The following is a 25,887-nucleotide window of genomic DNA, read 5'->3' on the forward strand; positions in this document are numbered from 1 at the left end:
AACCAAACTCACTGCCATCAAGAAAATGTTGGGTCAGAGTGACCCTATAGGACAGTGGTTCTCAACCTTCCTCATGCTGCAACCCCTTAATACAGTTCCTCATGTTGTGGTGACTCCCCAACCATAAAATTATTTTCGCTGCTACTTCACAACTGTAATTTTACCGCTATTATGAATCGGGCAACCCCTGTGAAAGGGTCATTTGACACCCCCCCATGGGGCCGTGACCCGACCCCCAGGTTGAGAACCACTGCTGTAAGACATAGTAGAACTTCCCCTATGAGCTACTGTGCAGAAAGCCCTACCTTTCTCTGGAGGAGGGAGGGGGCTGGTGGTTTGAAATGGCTGATCCTGCAGATCTGATCAGAGAGCCCCTGACTAATAACTATGTGACTGTCTGATTTCATCATTCTTTCTTTACTTCTTAGTTCCACTATGTGATGAGGTAGAGCTTTCTTTTATGCTCTATTTAGTGACCCACTGAAATCTGATTTTCTTCTATGGATTAGACTCTAATACTAGGATAATGAATCCTGACAGCACGCCCATTTTTGCCCTAACATTTCAGTTACACTACCTTTATTTTTCAATTAAGAGGACAATGTAAGAAAAGACTGAGCAAAACAACTCCATAAGATAACCTTCACAGTTCTCCAGAGAAAGACATCAATGATAATTCATTATATTATAGATACCCATAACAACTATTCTAGTTAATGCTGTTCAAGGAAAATTAGAAACTTGGGCATTGAAAATCCTAGTAATGACCATCAATCAATAATGAGATAAAATGGCTACAATCTGCTACATCTGCTCTCTAGGCAAAACGGGCTTGTCTCATGGGAAAGTCAAACTTTTAGTATCAAATATTTATCTTGAGCAGTCATTATCCCATTAAGGGATTAGGATACTGAGATGGAAAATGTAGTTTAAATTTATTTTTAAAATGTATTTCAAAGCCAAGAACAGAATTTAGATCAGACTTTAGATCTTCTGGCATGCCCTGTCCTCTATACTGCTCCCTGTCTGAAAGCACCCAATCAAATACCAAGCACATCTGCTCTACTTTATACTAATTTCACACCTGGAATTACCATCAAGACCTCAAAATAAGAATAAAAATAATTTTTTAAAAAAATCTAACCATTAGGAAAAGACATAAAATTCAATACTTACAGCTGAGTTGGTATCACTGTACCGTAGGTAGACAAAAGAGTTATATCACAAAGCAGATAGCCTTGAACAATGAATTTCCCTTTCCATGGAGTGAGGAGAACTTAAAAAAATAAAGATAATAAAGAAAGGTATTATTTTCAATGATGTAATTACTTTAACTAAACCCCCAAAGAAATAGAATTTCTTACCATTTTCATAGAGTTCATATCTAGGGGGAAAAAGAGAGTCGTTTTTAAAAGATTAAATAAAACAAAATGAGTGAAACAAAGAATGTGCCCACTTACTTACATGCTTTTATGAGGCTCCATCTTTCTAGGCTCCCTGTATTGAAAAGCTACAATGACATACGGACAGACCTGTCTGGGGCGCTCAGTTATAGTGCTGCCTGAAACTTCATAGAGGTAGTACTGAAAGAAGAAACACAAGTATTATCAGTGTTGCACCATTTGTTTCAACTCTACCCCACCCTGAAATTTACCACATTTGATTCAGAAATATACGTATTCATAGGTGACTATACCTGACTTAGTTCAAAGGCACGAAAATGACTTGTCTTAGGAGAAACCTGGTAAAGATGTGCAGCCACGTGGCAATCACAGCCAGAAGATGGCCTCGGATAGTTCGCTGTGTAATTCTCAGGCACAAACTTTACCTTTCCCTAGAATTAAATGTCAAGATTAATCAGATATATTCAGGTAGTTGTAAACTTTACTCTAGAGTTCCTGTAAATACTCTAATAAAAACAGAGATGTTTCAACTAATAGTTAACTGTGCTAAGATTTATGCTTATATAATTTGCAATTAATACTCTACACGTATGTAAAGACCAATAGTTTTTTTTAACCAGTAATAGTTTTGTTCATCCATAACCCCCTTAAAACTATTTAAAAAATGGAGTACTACATATCCCTAAAAAGCAGTGAAGAATGCATGAAACACACCATCGCTTGAGAAGAACTGAAGGAAATTAAGCAGTCAAGTAAGCCAAGCACAAAAGGACAAGTGCAACACGAGTCCAATAAGCAAAAAAAAAAAAAAGCAAACAGGAACATATGGGAAAAGCAAACAGAAACATGCATTCCCAGGGTGACGTCTAGTTACAACAGCAGGTGCCAAACCCAACCCAGGGATACATATGGCAGCCAACTAATAAGGAGGGGGTGGGAAAAAGAGGTAGTGGGGGAACAGGGCACTAACCCACCCAAGGGAAGGGTGTTGTTTGTGTCTCCACAGGAGAGGGAGAGGGACCAGACTTCAACCCAGTGCACCAAGGTGTGAATGCAACATACAGTCATGAAGCAGGGAACCAATAAAGAGGTCTGCGGGGCCAGCCCCAAATCCCAACTACATGGGCATTCCCTCCCTCCCTCCCTCCCCAAAGGAATGCACTTAAGAGGACAGCACTGAAGGTGCAGCTCAGGAAGTGGGGCACATCTTTATCAGGAGCAAAGGAAGAGGGAAGGTGAGAATTGAACATACTCCAACCCCTGAGGACAATACTCTGGCTCCGAGCAGCCAATGCACAGAGAGGGCCACAGGGCTAGCTCCATCACAAGACACGATGACATCCCTCAGTGACACAGAGCACTGAGGGGGCCAGCACTGGGGGCACAGTATGGGAGAGATGCCTAATCTGACTCCACCACACTGGGGAGGCGTACAGCGGAGCAGCAAGGGGAGCAAAGCAACAAAGTCCCTGAGGAATGCCAAAGGTGGACTTTGGGGCCAGGGCGTGGCGCCCCAGTGGACTCCACTGGGGAACACTCATAAAGGCAGACCTGGAACTGTTTGAGGGCTTTTCAGTTTTTGTTGTTGGTTTTATTTTTCCCTTTTGTTGTATTAGCTATTGATTTATTTTTTTGTCTTCTTTTTTGGTTATGTTTTGCTTTGCTTTTTGTGCATATTATTGTCTATGCATGTCTATCTGGAAAAGATAGGCGGATGAACAATCCAGAGGAGAGAACAATGGGACCGATGGTTTGGGGGGAAAGGAGAGAGGCAGTGCCAACAAACCCAGGGACAAGGGAAGAATAAGTGATCTAAAATTGATAGCAAGAGGGGCCTAAGAGTCTTGGTGGGGCTTGATCAAGCGCAATGTAGCCAAGAGGAATTATCAAAACCCGAACGAAGGCTGAACATGACAGTGGGACAAGAAGAAAGTAAAAGAAAATAGAGGAAAGATCAAGGAGGCAAAGGACATTTAGAGATCTAAATACAGGCATGTATACACACACACACACACACACACACACATATAATGACGAGAATAGATCTAGGTTCATATATTTATTATAAAGTATTACGGTAGCAGATGGACATTGGGCATGTCCTCAACGCAAGAACAATTAGTTCTACTAACACAGCACTCTGTGATGTCAACCTTGCCTGACTCGATCACTGAAGACAAACTGGGTACATAAGTAAATGTGGTGAAGAAAGCTGATGGTGCCCGGCTATCAAAAGATAAAGCATCTGGGGTCTTAAAGGCTTGAAGATAAACAAGCAGCCATCCAGCTGAGAAGCTCAAAACCCACATGGAAGAAGCACACCAGCCTGTGTGATCATGAGGTGTCGATGGGATCAGGTATCAAAGACCCAAAAGAAACAAACAAAAAATATCGTATCAATGGGAATGAGGGGGAGGGCAGAGTGGAGACCCAAAGCCCATCAGTAGTCAATTGGACACCGTCTGTCAGAAGGCCCATGAGGAAGAGACCAGCCAGTCAAGGTGCAGTGTATCACTTCCTCTAGTTCTCTAATGCTTCCTCCTTCCCACCTCCCCTCTGCTGGCTCCACTACCATGACTCCAATTCTATCTTGCAAATCTGGCTGGACCAGAACATGTATTTGGTACAGAGAAGAGCTCGCAACACAGGACATCCAGAACAGATAAACTCCTCAGGACCAATAAGGGGAGCAGTGATACTAGGAGGGTAAGGGAAGGGGTAGGGGGGAGAAAGAGGGAACCAATCACAATAATCGATGCATGGACCCCTCCCAGGGGGATGGACAGAAAAAGTGGGTGAATGGAGACAGCGGTAGGTACAAGACATAGGTAAAAAAGAATAATATATAAATTATCAAGGGGACATGGGAAGTGAGGGGAAGGAGGAAAAATAAGCTGATAACAAGGGCTCAAGTAGAAAGAAAATGTTTTGAAAAAGATGACAACATATGTACAGATGTGTTTGACACAATAGATATATCTATGGATTGTGATAAGAGTGTAAGAGCACCAATAAAATAAATTTTTTTTAAAAAGATGGGTATGCTTGGGCCTCTTTGAGGCAAATGTCCATAGCATCTATCACAAAAACAAAAAATATATAGGAATTACCTTAAATTTAAGAGAACTATTGTTTTAAAATAAAAACTGTGTAGCCTACCAGAAACATAACTGTTCAATAACTGTTATATTTTACAGAAGACATATAAAACTTAAATTTTCAAAAGACGAGTTTCTACCCTGAAGTATTCAGTTGTAAATTATAAACCAAGAGTAGCTTGCATTCATCCAGAACTTAGTGAATCAACAAAGAGCAAACTAGAATTCAAGTTCTTAGCAAGTCATCAGCCTTGATTACTGAACAACTGGTAGTATTTCCATTATAGAATTCTTTTCATCAAGGGTTGCAAGCCGCTCCAAAAAGTTTAAAAAAAAAAAAATCAAGCTTACTTGAAATATCATGGGATAATTTTAAGTTATTTTAAATAATATTTAATAACATTAGAAAATGTTCATGATATAAGGTTAAGTTTGAAAACAGAATGGGAGATAACAATATAAATTAGCTATGGGTTGTTTAAAAAAAAAATCAATAAATCTTTTTTGGGTGGGAAACATACTAAGAGCCTTCAAAATGCTCATGGAAAAAACTACATTATCTTTTAATTCTATTTTTCCATGAACTTTTAAAAGTCCCATTCTATCCCAAATATTAATTTTTAATTTACAGAATGAATATTATGTGTCAAAAGTCCTACCTTTTCTGTTATCAACCCAAAAAGATTATATTTATAAAGTAAAGAATAAAAATAGCCCTTCTCAGTAAGCACCCTTCATCTTCTGCCCAACAAACACCTGCGTGTGCTGGTGTTTGAGCAATAAAATATGGAAGAATTACAGCTATAGGCAAAATCACATAGAAATTAATTTTTTAAATTATATAGCAGTATCCACTCAAACAGGACACAGTGGCAAAAAGTCAAGGCTGAGGACTCAAAACCAAACTCACAGCTATCTAAGTCAATTCTGACTCTTTGTGACCCCATAGGTCAGCAGAGAACTGCGCCTGTGAGTTTGAAACTCTTCGCCTCCCCCAACCCCAGTTCAACAACTTCTAATGTATAATTCAGTGCCACTATTGACATCCTTTTCTAAATTGTTCTACCACCACTGACATAAACTCATTGGCCCCGATGCAACAACTCTTCCTCCTTCACCCATGGTAGCTATCATTGGTCAAGTTTGGTTTCATTTTTTGTTTTTTTGATACAATATTCACATATCATACACTTTCATAGTTAAATCTCTTTTTAAAAGACTTGTATCTACATCATCACAATCAGTTATAATACTCTCTCTCTCTGCTTCTACATTCATTGGTTGCTCCCAAATCCCCTTTTTCCCCTATAACACCTATGTCCCCAATAACCATTGCATCAGTTCTTGTCTGTATGCATCCACTCTTTCTGTGCTTCACAAACTGAGAAGCCCAATAGAAACAATAAAAAAAAAACAGAAAGAAAATAATATAAGGACAAAATTAAAGACTTAGAAAGAAAAGACCAACAACAATATTTAACAATTCAGAGAAGAAATCTCTGTTGTGAAACAAGTGAGAAATATTTGAGTCTAGAGCAAATTCAGGGTGGGTCAAACAGGAGGTTAACTGACCAAGTACCATTATTATACCATGGTTCGATCCACCATAATCTAGTTTACAATAATATCTGTCTGATAGTACAAGACCCTTGCCTTTGGCTAGATCTGCCAGAGGCTTAATCTGAATAGATACTCTCTAGATTTTGGACTCTCACTGTCCTCCACAGCCTTCTACAAATTGGGTGTTCACAAGTTAAGCTCTGAGACTTGTCCCTTCGTCATATTTGGCTTTTCTTATTGTCATTTTGGGTCACACAGGTTGGTGTGCTTCTTCGATTTGGACTTAGTTGACCACCTTACTTAGATGGCTGCTTCTTTGAATACAAGCCTTCAAGACCCCAGACACTATTCCAATTAATAGCTGGGCACCATCTGCTCTCTTCACATTTTGCTGTAGCACCCTTAGCTTCAAGCAAGTAGGAAGGCAAGTATCAAGCAGGCCATGTTGCAAAACTAACTCTTCTTGGCTTGTGGCTAGAATTAACTGGGAGCCCAGAATCCATTTGTTCTCCACAGGTTATAAAAGACTCTGATTTACTTCGGCGGTATATTATGACAAAAACTAGAACCAACAAGAAGAGCAAAAAAAAAAAACCCCTCGAAAAACCAGAAAAGGTGGAAAAACAAAGATACCCAAAAGAAAAACATTGTCAATCATCCCCCTGGGGGAAAAGGCAATTGCATTGAAAACATCAATAACGTATCCAATGACAGAATTTAAGATACTGTTGCTATGAAGAGTTTGTACACTGTTAACTCTGTCTGGGAGTAGAAAGCCTGTCTTTCTCCCGTGGAGTGAGGGGTTGTTGTGGGCCCCTGTGGACCACTATGCACGAGGGCTCCTCCAAGGCTGATGGCGTTTACAATACATGAAGAACAAGTCCATATTTGTTATCTAAGTTGAAGGCATAGTTTCTACAGCAGATTATATCCAGCAAAAGCCCAACAGCCTCTAAAATCAGGAGAAAATTTTAATGGCAGGATTCTGTTTTTTAGGCGCCACATGAAGTCATGAACAAATAAGATATTTAGAAAATCAATCACTTCTCAAGAACAACTCTAGTATATTTAGAAAATCAACCATGCTGAATCCTAGAGGTTTCATGGATAAAGAAATTAAAGCTTCAAAATTTCTTTGTTATTTAAACCAGACAACGAAGTCTGCTTTCTGAAATTATTCTTTTAGAATTTTAAACACTTGAATTGTTTTCTGTAATTTTGTGTTTTAAAACCTAATACAGCGAGGGTTGGAAAGATTTGTTAATATCACTAAATACTGTCGTTTTCTTTTGTTTTTAACGTTCAAAGATTCAATAGCAGAACTATAAAATGTAGCAAAAACCTTTTTGTCTTAAGAAAATATTGTTATTTTTTTCTGAATCTGGGTGGAGAACTATACATAACTACTGATCTGCAAAGAACATCATCATAGCTTACTTCCTTTTAAAAAAATAATGTATATCTGGGCTGTACCTTAATAAGATTAAAAATTACAACATAGCCAGACTTTCCATCGTACCAAGGTCTGGGATGAAGATAGTCTGAATATTTACAAACGTATACACCTGTAAAAGTAAAAAATACAGATTAATTTATACTTTGAAAACACTATTACACATATCCAATTCACAAGTAAGGCTAACTAGGACTACACAAAAAACAAATATAAGTCAACTTACAAAATTTGTTTTGATATAACTCCCTTAAGAAAGACAAATCACTATTTGTGATATTCTAATGGGATGGAAACAATAAAGATAAAGTATGACAAATATTTGTCATATTTTAGTTTGGCACAGCAACTGGAAAAGGGAAAAGGGTGTATTTTTCTAAAGGCTTATATTTGTCTCCTTTCTCCATGTAATTATTTAACCATGCTAATCGAAAGTTATGTTTTAAAAAATCAGTAAATACTCATTTCATTTTATACTGAATATAGATAGAAGCTGCATACATGGCCTCTGCCTTCTAGCAGCTTATTTTGCTACATTGAAAATTTTACTGAGGCAAGGATTACATTTGTTTCCCTCACTATTGTAGCCAGTAAACAGAAGGCACCTGACAAACATTTGCCCAACATGGCTGAGGGCACACAAAAACAGAACCAGTACCTTTTAAGTATTATTAAATGTCATAAAGTGATAGGTAGACTCCCCCCAGAAGAATTTGTTACAAAGGACGGCATTGAATCTGCAGCTCCGGGAGAGGGACAAATCTGATCAGAGCACACGGGAGCAGATGGAGGGGGAGGAGAGAGTGGAGCAGGCCCTGAGGAAACTTAGAGATAGTGGTAAAAAAGCAACAACTGTGGTCGGGTGCTTGGGCTTCAGTTCCACGTTTGCTAATGAATAACTGTTAAGACTTTTGAGTGTGCCATCTTAAGTGGTAAGGATCTCTCAGCCAGGTGTGGGTCATAGAAACATACATGACAGCGTCTCATAAAAAGATTTTAAATAATATTTTTTAATTATAAGGCTCTACAGTAATATAAAATAATAATATAGCCATTTTAATTCAAGCCAAAAACATCTAGATAGCTACAGTGGAAAGTATTATTTTACTATCAGCTGCAATATATCAACTCTGACTGCCAGTCTAACAAAATGAGAATGCTCACTAAGTAAAAACAAAACCAAAAAAAACCCTTAATTTTTAGAGCTGCAAGTCGAGTTGTTTATTTACATTTTCAAATTCTTCAGCAAAGAAAAAAAAATACAAAACATTACCTGTTAAGTCTGCATGATAAGTATTATACTGTATTCTCTACTTTTTCAATATGTTTAAACTTTTCATAGTGAAGAGAGTAGGGTGAAAATGGGGCAGAAGAGTCAAGGTTTCATAAAAAATGTTTAAAAAACACAGAATTAAAAATAATAAAACACACAAAAAAATAATAAAACACATAACCTAGAATTTTACTGAGTGTACACTCAAAGGAAATGAAAAGATACACCCACAAAAATGCATGCAAGTGCTTATAGTAGTATTATCTCTAATAGGCAAAAAATGGAAATAACCCAAACACCCATCAACCGATGAAGAGATTTAAAAAACACGGGACAGACATCTGACCGAATATTAGGTAAGCAGTAGAGAGAAATGGAGTACTATCACAACATGAAACTTGAAAACATTATGCTAAGTAAGAGACATCAGTCAAAAGAGAGCAGGACATGAAGTGTTCAGAATAAGCAAATCAAGCAAGATAGAATGTTGAGTAGTGGTTGCCCGGGGCTACCAGAGGGGAAATTAATGGAGGCACAGGATTTCACTGTGGCATCAAAAAATGTTATAAAATGTGATGATGGTTAGCACATGTCTATGAATAGACTAACGATGCTAATTGTATACTTTAAATATGTTAATTGTGTGCTACATGAACTATATCACAATACAACTGCTATTAACAAAACAAGTCAACAGAAATCTACTATCAAGCCCAAGGATCTTTTTTGGGTAGTTAGTTCAAGGACTGTTTGTTGGCCTTTAGGAGTGTTTTCCAGTCCAGTCTGTTAGGGCACCACGCCCTGGCCCAAAGTCCACCTTCAGTATTCCCTGGGGACCCGCCACTCTGTTCCCTTGCTGCTCTGTTGCATCCACTTAGTGTTTTGCCTCAGTGTGGCGGCATCAGATCGAGCACAATTCCCACTGTGTCTCCAGCATTGTCCTCTGTAGAGCTATGGGTCAGTGAGGGGTGTCATGTCTCACAGGGGGGCTGATCATGTGGTCCTCTCTGTGGACTGGCTGCTCTAATTGGGGTCATAGTCCTCAAGGCCTGGTAGGCCAGGATGAGTTCCATTCTCTCCTCCTCCCGCTTCATCAGCCAAGGATCTTTCTCATTCTTGATCTTCTCTAAATGTTGTACCATCCACTCCTCCTCCCCCTTCATCAGCCAAGGATCTTTCTCATTCTTGATCTTCTCTAAATGTTGTACCATCCAGCACCACCAAATAGTCTTCCTTAAGGTCCTTCTGCTTTTTGTAAAACTACTTCCTGATTCTCCATCCTCATTACTCAATCCCATCCCCCTATCTTCACCTTCCCATCTCCACATCCTCATAATGATCCACAAGTGTTTTTTTCCCCCTATTTCTTCCTTTTATATAGTCCCATGTAACAGTGTCTTGAGAGCTAACACAACACTTCTACCAACTCCAGTCTCAGGCCCAGGCCAAGTCCAATCTCTTGCCCGATTATTTGTACCAACCAGCCATGTAACTGGCTGGATATCTGCCAGAAGCACTTAATGAAGATTTCATTATTTTTAAAATTTACCTCACAAAAGTAGTAATCTCCAGTCACCAAAAAGTTTACTGTATACTAGCTCCTGAGCTAGCCACTTTACAAAGACCCATTTAGTTCTCCAAGTAACTCATTATACTGGCTTTATGTATCTTACTGCTATGGAAATTAAAGTAAATTTTAGTATGAACCCATGTTTTTAATGATTAGATTACCTCCTTCTTCAACTTACCAGCTTCACTCCTCCTGTGTCTTTTATCTACGATTAGTATCACTAGACGCTAAGTTTAAAATCTATGCAATTATTTACTCTCTACCCTTTGCATTCCATCGTTGCTAGGCTTGGCCAGTTTTATTTATTGTTTATTCCCATTCCCATTATGGTAGTTTAGAATAGCGGGAGGACTGTTCCTAGATAATTTTAGCATCTTTTCAACCATGCTTTTTAAAAGTTTAATCATGTAACTGCTATTGCTATAAAAAAAAACAAATTTTAAGTTCTTCAGTATGTTTAACATTCTCACTATCATGATCCCAATTCTATCTTACAAATCTGGCTAGACCAGAGGATGTACACTGGTACAGATAGGAATTGGAAACACAGGGAATCCAGGAGGACAGGTGACCCCTTTAGGACCTGTGGTAAGAATGGTGATACCGAGAGGGTTGAGGGAAGGTGGGGTAGTGAGGAGGAACCAATTACAAAGATCCATATATATAAAACCTCCTCCCTGGGGAGGGACAACAGAAAAGTGGGTGAAGGGAGATGTCAGCCAGTGTAAGACACAAAATAATAATAATTTATAAATTATCAAGGGTTATAAGGGAGGTGAGACAAGGAAGAAGGGGAAGGGAGGAGCTGATACCAAGGGTTCAAGTAAAAAGCAAATATTTTGAGAATGATGATGGCAACAAATGTACAAATGTGCTTGATGCAATGGATGTGTGTATGGATTGTGATAAGAGTTGTATGAGCCCCCAATAAAAAGATTTAAAAAAACTGTACACTAAAAAAGAAAAGAAAAATTCTGACCCTATTATTGGACTTAAGACCAGTCTCAGAGGGCAATTAATGTTAACTGATGTAACATATAAAAACAATGTTCCATACCAATGGTTCAAGTAGAAATAAAATGTTTTGAAAATGACAGCAACATATGTACAAAGGTGCTTGACACAATGGATGTATGCGTGGATGGTGATAAGAGCTGTAAGAGCCCCTTCTGATGAGTAGCAATGGGGATCTTATAAGCTTACTAATAAGCCATCTAAGGAACAACTAACTACTGGTCTCTCCCCATCCACAGCAGAGCAAGAGTGAATAAACTAAAACACAAGGTTCTCCAATCCCTGAGTCCAGAAAAATTAAGTTGTGCCCAGCTACCACGACCAACTGCACTGCTCAGGATCACAATAGGCGATTCTGGACAGAGAAGGAGAAAGAAAATTAAAAGTAGGACAAAATTCAAAATCATAAAAAGACCAGACTAGGTGGTCTGACAGAGACTAGTGGAAACCCCAAGACTGCAGGGGCTCAGCTCCCAGGGCTACAACAGAAAGGGCTATGAAGGGAATAGTACCAGAGGGAACACGCTCTTCGGAATACTCAACTGTAGGAGGCCAAAAAGCAGCCTCTGCCTAAAAACAAATTGCAGAAGACAGTTAGGGACAGGAACAAAGGATAAGTGGAAATGAGAAGCCCATGGAAAAGTGGGAAGAGCTACTGCATTTTGGGAATTGCAAACAATCTTATGAAATAAAATACATATAAACTGTTCAATGGAAAACTAATTTGCTCTGGAAACTTTAAACCAAATTACAATAAAAATGTTAATAACCCAAAATAAATTGCTTAAAGATTATATTTAACTCAGTGAAACTAGCTTTTAATTAGACTATCTTATATTCACTGTGTGAAAGGCTTTATGCTTTAAAGACTTACCCTTGGCTGGATCACCCAGAGTGGTTAGTGCACTGCTGCCAACACAGAGGCCACGCTGGCATACCAACTTTGCCTTTAAACAAAGGATAGGCGTTTATCATTAGCAGTCTTTAGAAAGACAATTAAACAATGCTAGGCTCCATTAGCTTCAAAATAAATACAAAATCTGTATACTCTGTGCTTCTAGAACACAGAATTAAAGCAAGTTGATGTCAAGCAATCATGCGCTGGTTAATAGTTCCAAGTTTTCACAAAATTTTATTCTTTCTGTTAACAAAAATGTCACCAGCAAAACCAAGTTAAACCAGTTTAGTGACAGAGGAGTCCTCTCTTAAAGATCTATTTTCCAATTATAGCTTTATAGCCACTACATTTGAAAAGCTCTTACCTCTAAACATTGTGAGAACCTGCAACATATCTTATTTGGATTTAGATGATTAAGTAAATAAAACAAGAGGTAAGGTCTTCTCATATTACCCTATCACCCTCATAATTTTGCATTATATGCTAATATTAGCTGTTCTGAAGCAAACCTATCTTTGTTCTTTATAAACCATTAAACCAACTAATGCATTCCCTCTGGATTATTTTAGGTTTCTAATCATAGGTCTCAAGTACTGCTAAAATTGTTATCTAGGAGATATGCCCAACATGTAGTAGTTTTCATTTCTTACTCCCACAACCAGGTACAAGAAATAACACTGATGCTCAATTTTCAATAGCAGACATGAAAACCTCCACAAGTAATTAATAAGGATACAGAAACTGTTAATCTTTTCCTTCAAAATAAATGATTTGTTTCAAAAATCTCTACAGCAAACAGAAAAGTTTATATAAACTACGACCCAGAATCGAGAACTAACCATTCACGCTATTAAAAGAAAAGTCTTATATCAACACTTTAGAAGTCAGATTAATCCACATTAGACCATCAGCTTTAGAACGATATTGAAGAGGGGAAAAGGTAAAAATCTCTTCCAATGATGAGCTCTGAATGTTTTCATACTGCTACCATGCCAAGTTACAACATCTTAGAAAACTCATACACTAAAGGCACCATGAATTCTGTGCATTCATACCACAAAATTAATGTTCACCAACCTAATTCCCTTACCTGATTTTCAGTGTCAAACAGAAGAAACCCATAAGTTTCTTGAAGTTCTTCCTGAGTATAGTTACTTGCTTTTTTTTGTTCATAAAAAGTTTTGTACTGTATAAAGAGAAAATGACCAAATGCTATCAACATACTATTTGCCTTGCAAATTTTCTGTAATTTTTAATTGCTGCAAATATATACACAACAAAACATTCTCCAATTCAACAAATTCTACACGTATAATTCAGTGCCATTGATTATACCCCTCATGCTGTACAAGCATTATTGATATCCCTTTCCAAATTATACCACCATTGACATAAACTCAATGCCCGCTGCAAATTAATTTTCTAAAGTAACATCTGAATGGCTTCTGCTAAGAATGAATAAAATCTATGACTTTTCTATTTCCTGGAATATATTACCCACCAAGAGAATATTTCCACGGATCTTTTCTCATCTGAAAGGAGATGACTCAAATTAAGAGGCTTATATTCTAAAATGCTGGGTTACTTTCCTTTAAAACTGAAATAAAACTAACCCATACACACAGTGTGTACCAATTACCTCACCTCATTTAAGAAAATGTGATTTTTCACCAAAGTGACTTGACTGTACTGAAAACCATGCTCAGATGCAGAATCCAAGTAAGAAGTATGAAGAATTGAAACTGCCCTCTGGAAGGCAGAGTCTGAACTCAAGGACACTGTCTCAAAGACTGAAAAACAAACAAAAATAATGCAACTTATGTTTAAGATAACCGAAGGACTGGGGCTTAAAAGGGTACGCTAAATATCACTACCATATGTATTTAATCTATTTCCCAAGTACACAACCAAGAAATTCAGGTGTTTTGACTACTATGTGGGAAGGATCTTAACTATGCTTAAAAGACCTCTCATGTGAACAAAATAACCTACTAACCATAATAACCTCCATCCAAGCTATAAACCAAACCCTGCCAGAGCCCTCAGGCCTTTTGGTTTAAAGTTGAATGCTGAAATGACACACTTACTGCAGTATCATGTTGGCAGCCAGCACCGGACCAATGTTTCCCATTCTTAAGTTTCAGACATCTGCCACACTCTGATAAACTTACTCTTCTTGTCTTCTCATCCAATCCCCACGTAACACTGTTAAGTTCCTTTTATAGGCTCACTACTGTCCACTCAATAAACACCATTAAAAATCATCTTATCTTTGCGGTTTCCTCTCACCAACTGACTTTATTGAGCACTATTTCCTATACTTTCTATTATAAAACCGTATTTCTTCCACTTAACACTTTCACTTAAAGGAAAAATGTACATTCCCCCAAACCATATTATGTGTTTTTAGAAAGAACTTTTCCCAAACCATCCTTATGCATTATCCCAGGGGTTCTGGTCAGTCCAGGAGAGGCGTGCTTCCTAACCGAGAATTACTGACTCCGTTCAACAGGGCTCTTGATCAACCTTTATGCATTTGCTTTGACAAGTCTACCTTTCAGCAAGAACGGAGTCTAGTGAGTGCCTGTGACACTTAGCCATCTGGATAGATGATTCTCTTTCAATTTTCACTATACTCTTTCCAAGATGGGTAGCAATGTACAAAACCATTATCGATAATAATAGCAATTTGTATAGTTCTATAAATTTTAGCCAGATAGAATACATTAACATAGCTTCCTACTTTGATTAGCACCCAGTTTACTACAGTGCGAAATCTAAGGAATTAAAAGTATTTTAATTGAAGTACTGAATAGATATTAAAAAAATCAGAGTATCACCAAAATGAAGGGGGAAAACCTAGTAAGATTTACACTAACCCGACCTTCTAACACTCTAATTATCAAGATCAATTAAAAATCCTTTAATAAACAAATCATCCAGTTATCAAAAGATAGAGAGCCCAGAAGGAAAGAATCTGGCCTGTTTGAGAATATTTTTCCACCGTTATACTTATTGTTTCGTTCTTGCTCGGTTTCATGCTCCCCCTCAATTTCAGTAAAAGAAGTACTGTAAAATATATAAAGACATTCCACACCTGATCTTAGCCAAACGGCCGAGAAGTGATATAACAATATTCGAAACAGATCCCAGTAACTCAGCTCCAGTGCTAACAATTAAATTTACAGTCTTTTAAACGGCATTACTCAAAAATGATTACAAAGTTTAGTGATTTGTAAATTCATCTTACCAATAAACTACATGGTTACTCCAGAATTTTTTAGAGATTATAGTTTTGTAAAGTTTATATTTACTGTTTTTTAAGAGGGTAATATAATTTTCAAAAACCTTAATGTTCTCTAAAGTTCAATATTGGAGAACTTGTTGCCAATAGTTAAATAAATGTTGACACAGCTCTGGAAATACACATTCTATGTTTACTAACGTCTCTAAAAATTCCACAAGAGATTCAGGAACTACAAAATACTACACCTCTCCCTACTTTTTAAGTGTGAAACTGCAATGTAATAAGTAGAAAACTGTGAGAAATAGAATTAAAAGGTTTTAAAAATCTATTCAGCTCTGGAAACCGATTACAAGGATCTACATGTGACCTCCTCCCTGCGGGACGGACAACAGAAAAGGGGGTGAAGGGAGACGCCGGACAGGGCAAGATATGACAAAATAACAATCTGTGGATTATCAAGGGCACATGAGGGAGGGGAAAAAAAGAGGACTTGATGCCAAGGGCTTAAGTGGAGAGCAAATGCTTTGAAAAAGATGAGGGCAAAGAATGTACAGATGTGCGTTATACAATTGATGTCTGTATGGATGGTGATAAGAGTTGTATGAGTCCCTAATCAAATTTTTTTTAAATCTATTAGGCTCTTTTAGTAGTGTTTCCTGTTTTTATCAGTGTGGAGAAATTGTTCCAGAGGCTTTAAACAACCGATTTAACACGCAAAGAAAAGTGTAAAGCAAATTAACTATTTTATGCGTAAATGTTATTTCCCAAATCATTTCTTATAGTTAAAAATGCTTCCTCTTTAGGTCAGCAAACTCCAAATAGCAGTATTATTTATGAAAAGCACAACCTCAGTGGTCAGAGAGAGAAGCGGGTCAAGGGGGTTGTTAGAACCTCCAGGCACGTCTTGAATCTTTCATGGCAGTGAAGCCTGTGAGGGCAAGAACTTGTATTTTCCAGGTGTGTCAAGTTTTCCTCTCAGTGGAAAACATTTGGGTTTCCCTCTCAGAGTTTTTTACAGGTCTTACACTGTAATAAATCACCACAAAAAACTAGGAGACAAAGAGCATTTATAAAGGTCTAAATACAGGCATGTCTATAAGTAAATATATTTATATATGACAATGGGAAAATAGATCTATATGCATACCATATATACTTATGCATAAGCTGAGTTTTTGGCACCTTGTTATTGCAGTTTTGTGGTTAAATTAGGTGCCTTGGCTGATATTCAGGTTGGCTTATACTCAAGTCTATAAATATAGGGTATATTTACAGGTTTAGTATTAAGGTCGCGGATGGACATTGGGCCTTTACTTAAGTACTTTCTCAATGCAAGAACACTGTTTTATTAAACTGGCATTCCATGATGTTCACCTTCCCGACAGGATTGCTGAAGACAAAGTGGGTGCATAAGAAAATGTGGTGAAAAGAGCTAAAGGCGCCCAGCTATCAAAAGATATAGTGTCTGGGGTCTTAAAGGCTTGAAGATAAACAAGCGGCCATCTAGCTGAGAAGCAACAAAGCCCACATGGAAGAAGCACACCAGCCTGTGTGATCACACGATGTCAAAGGATCAGGTATCAGACATCACAGAAAAAAAAATCATATCATTGTGAATGGGCAGGGGGGGGCGCGGTTGAGGAGTGGAGACCCAAAGCCCATTCATAGGCAACTGGACATCCCCTTACAGACGGGTTATGGGGAGGAGATGAACCAGTCAGGGTACAATACAGCACCAATGAAACATACAACTTTCCTCTAGTTCTTTTTTGTTTTTAAAATCATTTTATTAGGGACTCATAAAACTCTTATCACAATCCATACATCCATCCATTGTGTAAAGCACATCTGCACATTCATTGCCCTCATCATTCTCAAAACGTATGCTCTCCACCCAAGACCCTGGCATCAGGTCCTCTCCTCTAGTTCTTTAATGCTTTCTCCCCCTTACTATCATGATCCCAATTCTACCTTTACAAATCCGGCTAAACCAGAGGATGTACACTGGTACAGACAACAACTGGAAACACAGGGAATACAGGACAGATAAACCCCTCAGGATCAATAATGAGAGTAGCAATACCAGGAAGGTAAAGGTAAGGTGGGAACCCATCACAAGGATCTACATGTGACCCTCTCCCCAGGTAGGACAACAGAAAAGTGGGTGAAGTGAGACATCGGACAGTTTAAGACATGACAAAATAGTAATTTATAAATAATCAAGGGGTCATAAGGGAGGAAGGGAAAGAGGGTGGGAGAGGGAGGGGGGAAAATGAGTTGATACCAAGAGCTCAAGTACAAAGCAAATGTTTTGAGAATGATGATGGCAACAAATGTACAAATGTGCTCAACACAACGGATGTATGTATGGATTGTGGTAAGAGTTGTATGAGCCCCCAATAAAATGATTTTAGATAAATAAATCGCCGCAATAATACTCTCAGGAAAGTACAAGTGTTCTGCTCCGTGAGGAGAGGAGAATATTACTTAGAAAACTGATACTCTCTCTTCTTCACATGGTACACTTTCATGGAGTCACAATATACTTTAATAAAATCTAACTAATGTCCAAAGCAATAGGAGCTCCATTTTTGCTGTGCAACACATATGGTTTATTTACATATTCAAGGTTATCCAAGTGTTATGGAAAGGAAAAGGGGAGTATTTCACAAAAAACCCTGAAACGAAAAAACAAAAACCCTAAAACATCAAATAACTCAAAAAGCACGTATAGAGAGTCCCTGGAGCAGTAACAAGCCTATGGAGGCTTAAGTTCAATCACAATGGCTCTAGAAACGGAGTTAATACTCTCTCCTGTCACCCCTGGCTTTGGCACATTTGTCTCCTGTCTGTGGGTTCAGTCTTAAAAAGTTAAGTTGAGCTTGACACAGGTCAAATTCGGCTCAAATTGACCTACACTCAACTCCACTTTCTCTCAAAATCCATCTGAGAGATAGTGAGCTCATCCAGTTTGGACATCTCAAATTCTTCTGAAAGGAGCCCAATGCCACAGTATTGAAACAACCCTGCTGTTCAAACCCTTGGGAGAAAAATGTGGCTGTGTCTGTTGCTGTACAGACTTACAGCCTGGGAGACTGTGTGACAGTTCTACTGTGTCCTAAGGGGTTGCTAATGAATCAGAATACACTTGGTGGCCAGGGTTTTGAATTTTTTCTTAGTTCTTAATTTCTAATGAGAGGTAAGAAAAGTAGAGACCAACTTTTAATGCTGTGCCACAGGTAACTTTTCCATTGTGTATTTAGTCTGAAAACATGATGAGATGAACTAATTTGAAAATTAAGATGTTAAACCTCAAGTTGTTGAATAATTCCAACAAAAACTAACCACTTCTTTATCTCCCTCAGAATTTTCATGACCACATATTCTGTCTCAGCACTCAGCAAGAGCACTCACCAGAGAGAGAATGTCAAAGAACTTAGTAGCTGTACAGTAAGGCTCTTATTAGTGCTCTCTTTAGAAGTAGTACAACCCATATCCAATAACACCATCAATCCCAATATGTTTTATCTAGTCTGCATAGGTTATGTGTTATGTTGAAGGAAGAGCCTATTAATGCTAAAAGGATTTCAGAATTTTTGATACTAAAGGATTGGGAGTTTACGATAAATACAACTTTCTTAGGGTACGGACTTTATGCCCTATAACAATTCCTTTTCTAGGAATCTACTCCTTAGGCATCCTGGTAGCATAGTAATTACTCGTTGGACTTCGATCTTCAAGGTCTGAGGTTCAAAACCACCAGCTGCTCTACAGGAAAAAGACTAGGCTTTCTATTCCTGTAAAGAGTCACAGTTCTACCCTGGTGCTATGGGGTCATTATGAGTTGGCATTTACTCGATGACAGTGAGTTTGGTTTTTGGTTTACGAGTTCGAGATATTTATATAAGTGCACATATATCAAGGATACTCACGTATTGGCATCTACCACAGCAAAAACACTGGCGATCATCTAAATTGTTGACAACAGAAAACTACTTGCAATTATTACATAAAAAGGGGAAATATACAGACACAGAAAGACTGTTCATTATTACTGAGTAATTAGTAATGCATTACATAATGTCTTTTCTGTGAAAATATCTAAAATATAATCAGGTGTTTAAAAGTATGTAGGAGTAGATCTAGATGAATAGGAAAGTAAATGTTTAACAGTGGTTACACCTATGTTGTTAAGATTAATAAGTTGATGGATAAAAAAAGAACTTCTATTTCTTCCTTCTACTACATTGTGCTACAACTTCTAGTCTTAGACAAGCGTTATTTCTATGATTCAAAATATAATTCAAAACAAAAATTTATTATTTCAGAGATATAAAGAGGAATTTGATAATTTCCTTGGTTCGTGCAATCTGAAAAATTTAATCACCTGTCAAATTTAGATTAAGATTATAAAAATATGTAGTTATTGGAAATAATTTTCTTTGATTTTACATAACTTAAATATTAAACATTTATATAACTTCGTTTAATACCCACTCTTTTCTGATATGAACCCTGTCTTGATCTTCTCTAAGTGAGAAGGTAGCTGGGAGGGTGGTTTTAGTTCATTTTCACCAAGTATACCCCCAGAGTTCTTGTCACAGTCCTGTGTGCTGTTAGTATAAGTGCTAAAAGGAAAAAATAAAACAAAATGAGCATTTCTATTTAGGGCTCACGGAACATATAAACAGGTGCTCACTGAGTACCTAATTTACATTTGGTATAATTTTATAGTGTTTATTTACCTACCTCCTTTTGAAAAGTCACCACAATTAAAGGCTAAAGTTCTCTTCCAGCAGTTAATACTAATAATTTGAAATGCTTTTCCTCCAATATACTTTTATCTTCTAAAGAAAATTTGTTCACTAAAATAAACTTTACTTACAGGAATCATTTTTGCCTCACTAAAGAAAAAACAAAAACTTTCAAAATGAAGATTAGGGCTTATTGTACTAATTGGAAATAAAATCAAGTAGAATAAGAGAGTTTTCCTCCTCCATGAATTCATAGTATGTGATTAATTCATTCAATTAACAAAACTATTTGTAGTGACTGCTATGTTTCTAGTACTATGTTGTATTCCAAATTCAGCAAGACAAATGAGAAATAGACTACACAATGAAAAAATTATTTGACTAGGGAAAATAAACCTATAAAGAAACCACTGTTATCAATGTGTAGGAGTATGTAGAACATGCTACAACTATGGGGGACACCACTGGAGACACAGTGCAGGAAATGTGCCCTGTCTGACCTCCCCCCCACCCCCACATACTGGAGCGAAACATGAAAGGAGTATAAGAGCATTAAGGGGAACAAAGCAATGAAGTCCCTGAGGAATCCCAAAAACAGACTTCGGGGTCAGGGCATGGCACCTCATAGACTCAATCACAAAACATTCATAAGGGTCAATAGACAGACCTGGAACTTCTTACTTACAGGCTTTTTTTTAACCCCCTGAGTACCTGTATAAGATATGCAGGATAACCAATCCCAAGGAGAAAACTATGGGACCAACAGTTCTGGGGGGCCATGGGAGAGGGGAGGTGGAGGAAAAAAAGGGAGCCAAAAAACGCAGGGACAAGGGAACAATAAGTGATCTAAAATTGATGGCAAGGAGGGCGTAGAATGACTGGTGGGGTTTGATGAAGTGCAATGTAGCTGAGAAGAATTACTGAGAGCCGAATGAAGGTCGAACATAATTGTAGAACAGGAGGAAAGTACAAGGAAATAGATGAAAGAACTAGGAGGCAAAAGACATTTATAGAGGTATAAACATTGGCATGTAATATATGTAATTAATATACAATGATAAGGATATAAGTCCCTGTGCATATATTTCCATGTTAAATATTAAGTAGCAGGCAGACATTAGGCCTCTACTCAAGTCCTCAACACAAAAACACTTTGTTCTAATAACCTGGCATTCTGTGTTGCTCACCTTCCTGACACAATCACTTAAGTCAAAGTGGGTACATAAGCAAATGTGGTAGAGAAAGCTGATGGTGCCTGGCTATTAAAAGATATAGTCTGGGGTCTTAACGGCTTGAAGTCAAACAAGCAGCTTATCTAGCTGCAAAGCAACAAAACCCAGAAGGAAGAAGCACACCAGTCTGTGTGATCATGAGGTGTCAGGGGCAGGTATCAGGCCTCAAAAGACCCAAAACAAATGATCATATCGTTGCAAACAAGGGGGGTTGGAACAGAGCTGCAAAGCCCATCTGTAAATAACTGGACATCTCTTCACAAAAGGGTCACAAGGAAAGGAGGATGAGCTAGCCAGGGTACAGTATAGCAACAATGAAACATACAACATTCCTCTAATTCTTTAATGCTTTCTCCCCCCAACAATCATGACCCCAGTTCTACCTTACAAATCCAGCTAGCCCAAATCACGAACACTGGTACAGATAACAGCTATAGACAGATAAGGAAAGCCCTCAGGTACAGTAATGGTAGTTGCGATACCATGTAGAGGGAAGGTGGGGGGAGAAAGGGGGAAATCTATCACAATGATCGACATATTACCCTAACCCCGACCCCCAGGTGACAAAACAACAGAAATATGAAGGGAAACAGAGGACAGTGTAAGATATGAAAATAATTTATAATTTATTAAGGGTTCATGAGGGTGGGAGGGTAGGAAAGGGGTAAAAAGAGGAGCTGATACCAAGGGCTCAAGTAGAAAAGAAATGTTTTGGAAAAAATGATGGCAACATATGTACAAATGTTTGCTCAATGGATGTATAGATTGTTGTTGTGGTTTTTTTCCTGGAGGAAAATGCTGTTACATTGTGTGTCAACTTGGCTGCACCTGGAGGAAGATATGTATGGATTGTTTTAAGAGCTGTAATAGCCCCCAATGAAATGATTTATTAAATTTTTTAAAACATTTTATTAGGGGCTCATACAACTCTTATCACAACCCACACATATACATACATCAATTGTATAAAGCACAACTGTACATTCTTTTCCCTAATCATTTCAAAGCATTTGGTCTCCACTTAAGCCCTTTGCATCAGGTCCTCTTTATTTTTTCCCCTCCCTCGGTGCTCCCCCCGATTTATTAAAATTTTAAAAAGGTTTTAGAAAAACATGATATAATGGGGACATACAGGTTCAACCAATTACATGAGGACGGTTTGTAACAGAAGTTTCAGAGAGAGACTGATAACTTGAAGTCTGAGTAGATAGCCAAATGATAAGGACATGGAAAAATAGAACTAGTTGGGTAAAGGGAGACAATGGACAGTGTAAGATATGAAATAACAATATATAATATATAATTGATCAAGGATACATGTGGTGGGAGGGCAGGGAAAGGAGGGGAAAAAGAGCTTATACCAAGGGCTCAAGTAGAAAGTGTTTTGGAATTGATGATGGCAACATATGCACAAATATGCTTGATGCAACTGCTGTATGGAATGGTATAAGAGCTGTACGAGTTCCCAATAAAACGAGGGGGGGAAATTGAATGCGGAAAAAAAGAAAAATAGCACTAGTGTGTAAATTTTCCAGGCCATAAAACTGTTATGAGCAAAGAGACAAAAATATAGTAAGCAGGATGTACTTAAGAAACTGCCGACATGACTGCTCAAACAGAAGAAGAATAAATACCACAGAAAGATTAGAAAGGTGTTAAGGCTGCCCGTTTTCATGAGAGGCTGACAATATCGTGTTCTCCAAATCACTGAGAATTTCAACTGGCGTCTTGAAAAACATCACGGATGGTTTTAGAGTACCACAGAGCAAAGGAAAGTGAAGAAAAACAAAGACTCAAGGGAAAACTCAGTCCACGCCACTCATGACCCACACAAACCAGCCTCTTCTAGACAGAAACCAGAAGAACTTGTGTGCCTGGTGTACAGTACCATCTATTCTGACCAGAGACACAACAGATGGTCCCAAATAACCACAAAAAAAAAACAAAAAAAAAAACTGACTGATAGGGACCCGATAGAATGGTAGAAAAGTACAAAAAACTGAAATTCATAAAACAGATACTGAACTGACCAGGTTAAAGGAACCCCTGAGGTTACTGCCCTTTGAACCTGGCACTGAAGCTACTCCTGGAGACCACCTTTCAGCCAAATAACAGAGTGTTCTCTAAAAGAAACATAGCCACCCTGAGCAATGTGCTTCTTTAAACCACCACCTGTATGTGACCGAAGCACAAATAAAGCATAAAGGGCCGGGGCAGAAACGAGGCAGATGAAATGAAAGGAAGAGTGCGCTTCACACATACTAAGGACCACAGCCAAGGTCAGGGAATAATTGGTGTGAAGTGTAAAACGGAAATCTAATTTGCTGTGTAAACTTTCAACCTCCACCGCCCAAAATTTTTTTTGAATGATTAAAGGATGAGCTGTTTGGGTTTTTTTTTTTAAGTGTACTTTTTTTTCCCCAAAAAAAGGATTTGAGGTGGAATCATATGAAACATATTAACAGATTCTCTAAAAAAATAGCAATATTGAAGCTGGAGGGGTGGAAAGTAAAAGGGAAGATCTTAGTTACTGTAAAGTCCAGGATAATTTCACTGCCTTTTGGTAATTATTTTAGATATAAAAATGTCAATTTTCGCAGTAAAATATGAATGGAAGTCTATAGCGTATTCTGGGAAAGTTTGCTAATGAAAGGATAAGGACTTCTTCACCTCTTGTCTTCATCTTCTTGTACTCTCGTACCCTGAAGATGTGTTGCCTGGCACTGCTTATAACCAAGTGGGGATTTTCAGCTGATCAATTATATTTTTAATAGATCATTGAAGATAGAGCAGATGGAAAGAAATATCTTTGATGACGTCCTTGAAGTGCTAAATTAACTAACCTGAAGCAAGTCTACTCTGTATAGTATTTGGTAAATAAAATGTTCCTTATTGTTTAAATAGTTATCAGCTGGAAACATATGGAAGTAATTTATTTAGATTCTCTAAGGCTTCAATTCATAGTACTTATCTTTCTAAAGTTCCTTTCAGTTCTAACTTGTAAGTCTACAAATTACAAACTATTATTATGAAGCGCTAATATATATATATGTATATATAAAGTGTCCATGTGACATGAGACTAAGACAAGTGTATTACTGAGAAAACTTACTCTGCAGTCACACACTGATCAAAGGGACATGGGTAAACACATTTTATTTTAAATAAACTCATGTATGTAGGTACTGGAATTCTAATGCAGTATTTTTCAGTATAGAAATGTGGGAGTATTAGGTTAAGGAAAAAATGTTGCTTTTGGGGTTTCAGTGCATACTTGTACACGTTTTAGGTATTTCTTTAAAGAAAAAAACCCCTCCATAACAGAGACACATTTATTTTAAGTCCCCGACTCTGACCGCATCCAGTCTTGCACTATTTACACACGCATGGATCGAGGCTGAGCCACAACGGGTAGCCCATTGCCTTCTTTACAAGACGCCATGTTTCCCGGGCTTTAAAACTGCTTCGATTAATTGCGTGTTATTTTTCTAGAGAATTCAACATTTCCACTGATTATGTTCAAGCATGCCATTTCTTTAAAGCATAATGTTTCCTTCCTTTTTTGAATAAACCACCTTCTTAAAGGACTATATCCCCCTGGGCAACCTGGACTTGCTCTCTTTAAACTACCTCCTAAATGCATCATCACCTTGGGCAAAACACTTCAGCCTATTCCAGCTGTTTTCTCAGGAAATTCCTCCTTGGGTGTTTCATTTTCATTTGCTTTTTCTTTTGGTTGTTGTTACTGTTTTGGTACAGTGGCTTCCTGAGTAATTATGCCTGGTGAAACCCCTCTCCCCCCACTCATATCTAATTGACAGTGTCACTGGAAATAAAATTCTATTGAAGATAATTTTTATTAAAATATTAACAGCTTCCCAGATTCTATTGTTAAAAAGACTGCTATCTTGATTATCCTTTAGATGAAATATCTTCCTTTTGCTTAATTTAAATTTTTAATTAGGCAGAAATATTTACTATATCATGACTAAACTTAAAGTTATTAGTAAGATTTAAATATTTCAAGGATGAATGACTAAACAGACAATACAGTCAATGGATAAATAACACAAAAACTATTATTATGAGAAAGCTTCAGTTACGGTGGAAGTTAGTTATGAGACTGAGACCTGAAGCACAACAATCTTTAAAAGCTGTCTTCTCTGTATAAATTAAAACTACACATTCCTTTTGAACACACAAAGGCATTTTAAAAGGGCCCTCTGTACTGATTACTAGTCCCTTCCTAGTGTAAAAAATCATGGAACATGACAAAATACGCGGGGCAAGTGTTTGTAGTCACTAGGAAAAGGGCAATGCAAGAGTGTGACCATTCAGAGAAGGAGACCCGTGAGCTAAGCCCAAACATCACGCTAGCACTCTAG

At 37.7% G+C, this 25,887-nt stretch overlaps 1 protein-coding gene across 3 annotated transcripts in view; it reads right to left on the reverse strand.

The window, feature by feature from the left end:
- The window catches only part of TASOR2 (transcription activation suppressor family member 2), an 86,841-nt gene that overhangs the window by 43,483 nt on the left and 17,471 nt on the right, over positions 1 to 25,887 (reverse strand). For 2 of the 3 annotated variants that reach the window (XM_075552430.1, XM_075552432.1), the window contains exons 2-6: positions 12,246 to 12,318; positions 1,697 to 1,834; positions 1,465 to 1,583; positions 1,365 to 1,384; positions 1,177 to 1,276 (exon numbers count right to left, since the gene is read on the reverse strand). In XM_075552430.1, coding sequence (XP_075408545.1) covers positions 1,177 to 1,276; positions 1,365 to 1,384; positions 1,465 to 1,484 — 140 coding nt within the window. In that variant the 5' untranslated portion in view covers positions 1,485 to 1,583; positions 1,697 to 1,834; positions 12,246 to 12,318. Of the gene's footprint in view, positions 1 to 1,176; positions 1,277 to 1,364; positions 1,385 to 1,464; positions 1,584 to 1,696; positions 1,835 to 12,245; positions 12,319 to 13,359; positions 13,456 to 25,887 lie in introns of all 3 variants that reach the window. The other variant, XM_075552431.1, reaches the window with a different exon arrangement.

The sequence above is a fragment of the Tenrec ecaudatus genome, chromosome 6 (assembly GCF_050624435.1).
Source record: "Tenrec ecaudatus isolate mTenEca1 chromosome 6, mTenEca1.hap1, whole genome shotgun sequence".
Lineage (NCBI taxonomy): Eukaryota > Metazoa > Chordata > Mammalia > Afrosoricida > Tenrecidae > Tenrec > Tenrec ecaudatus.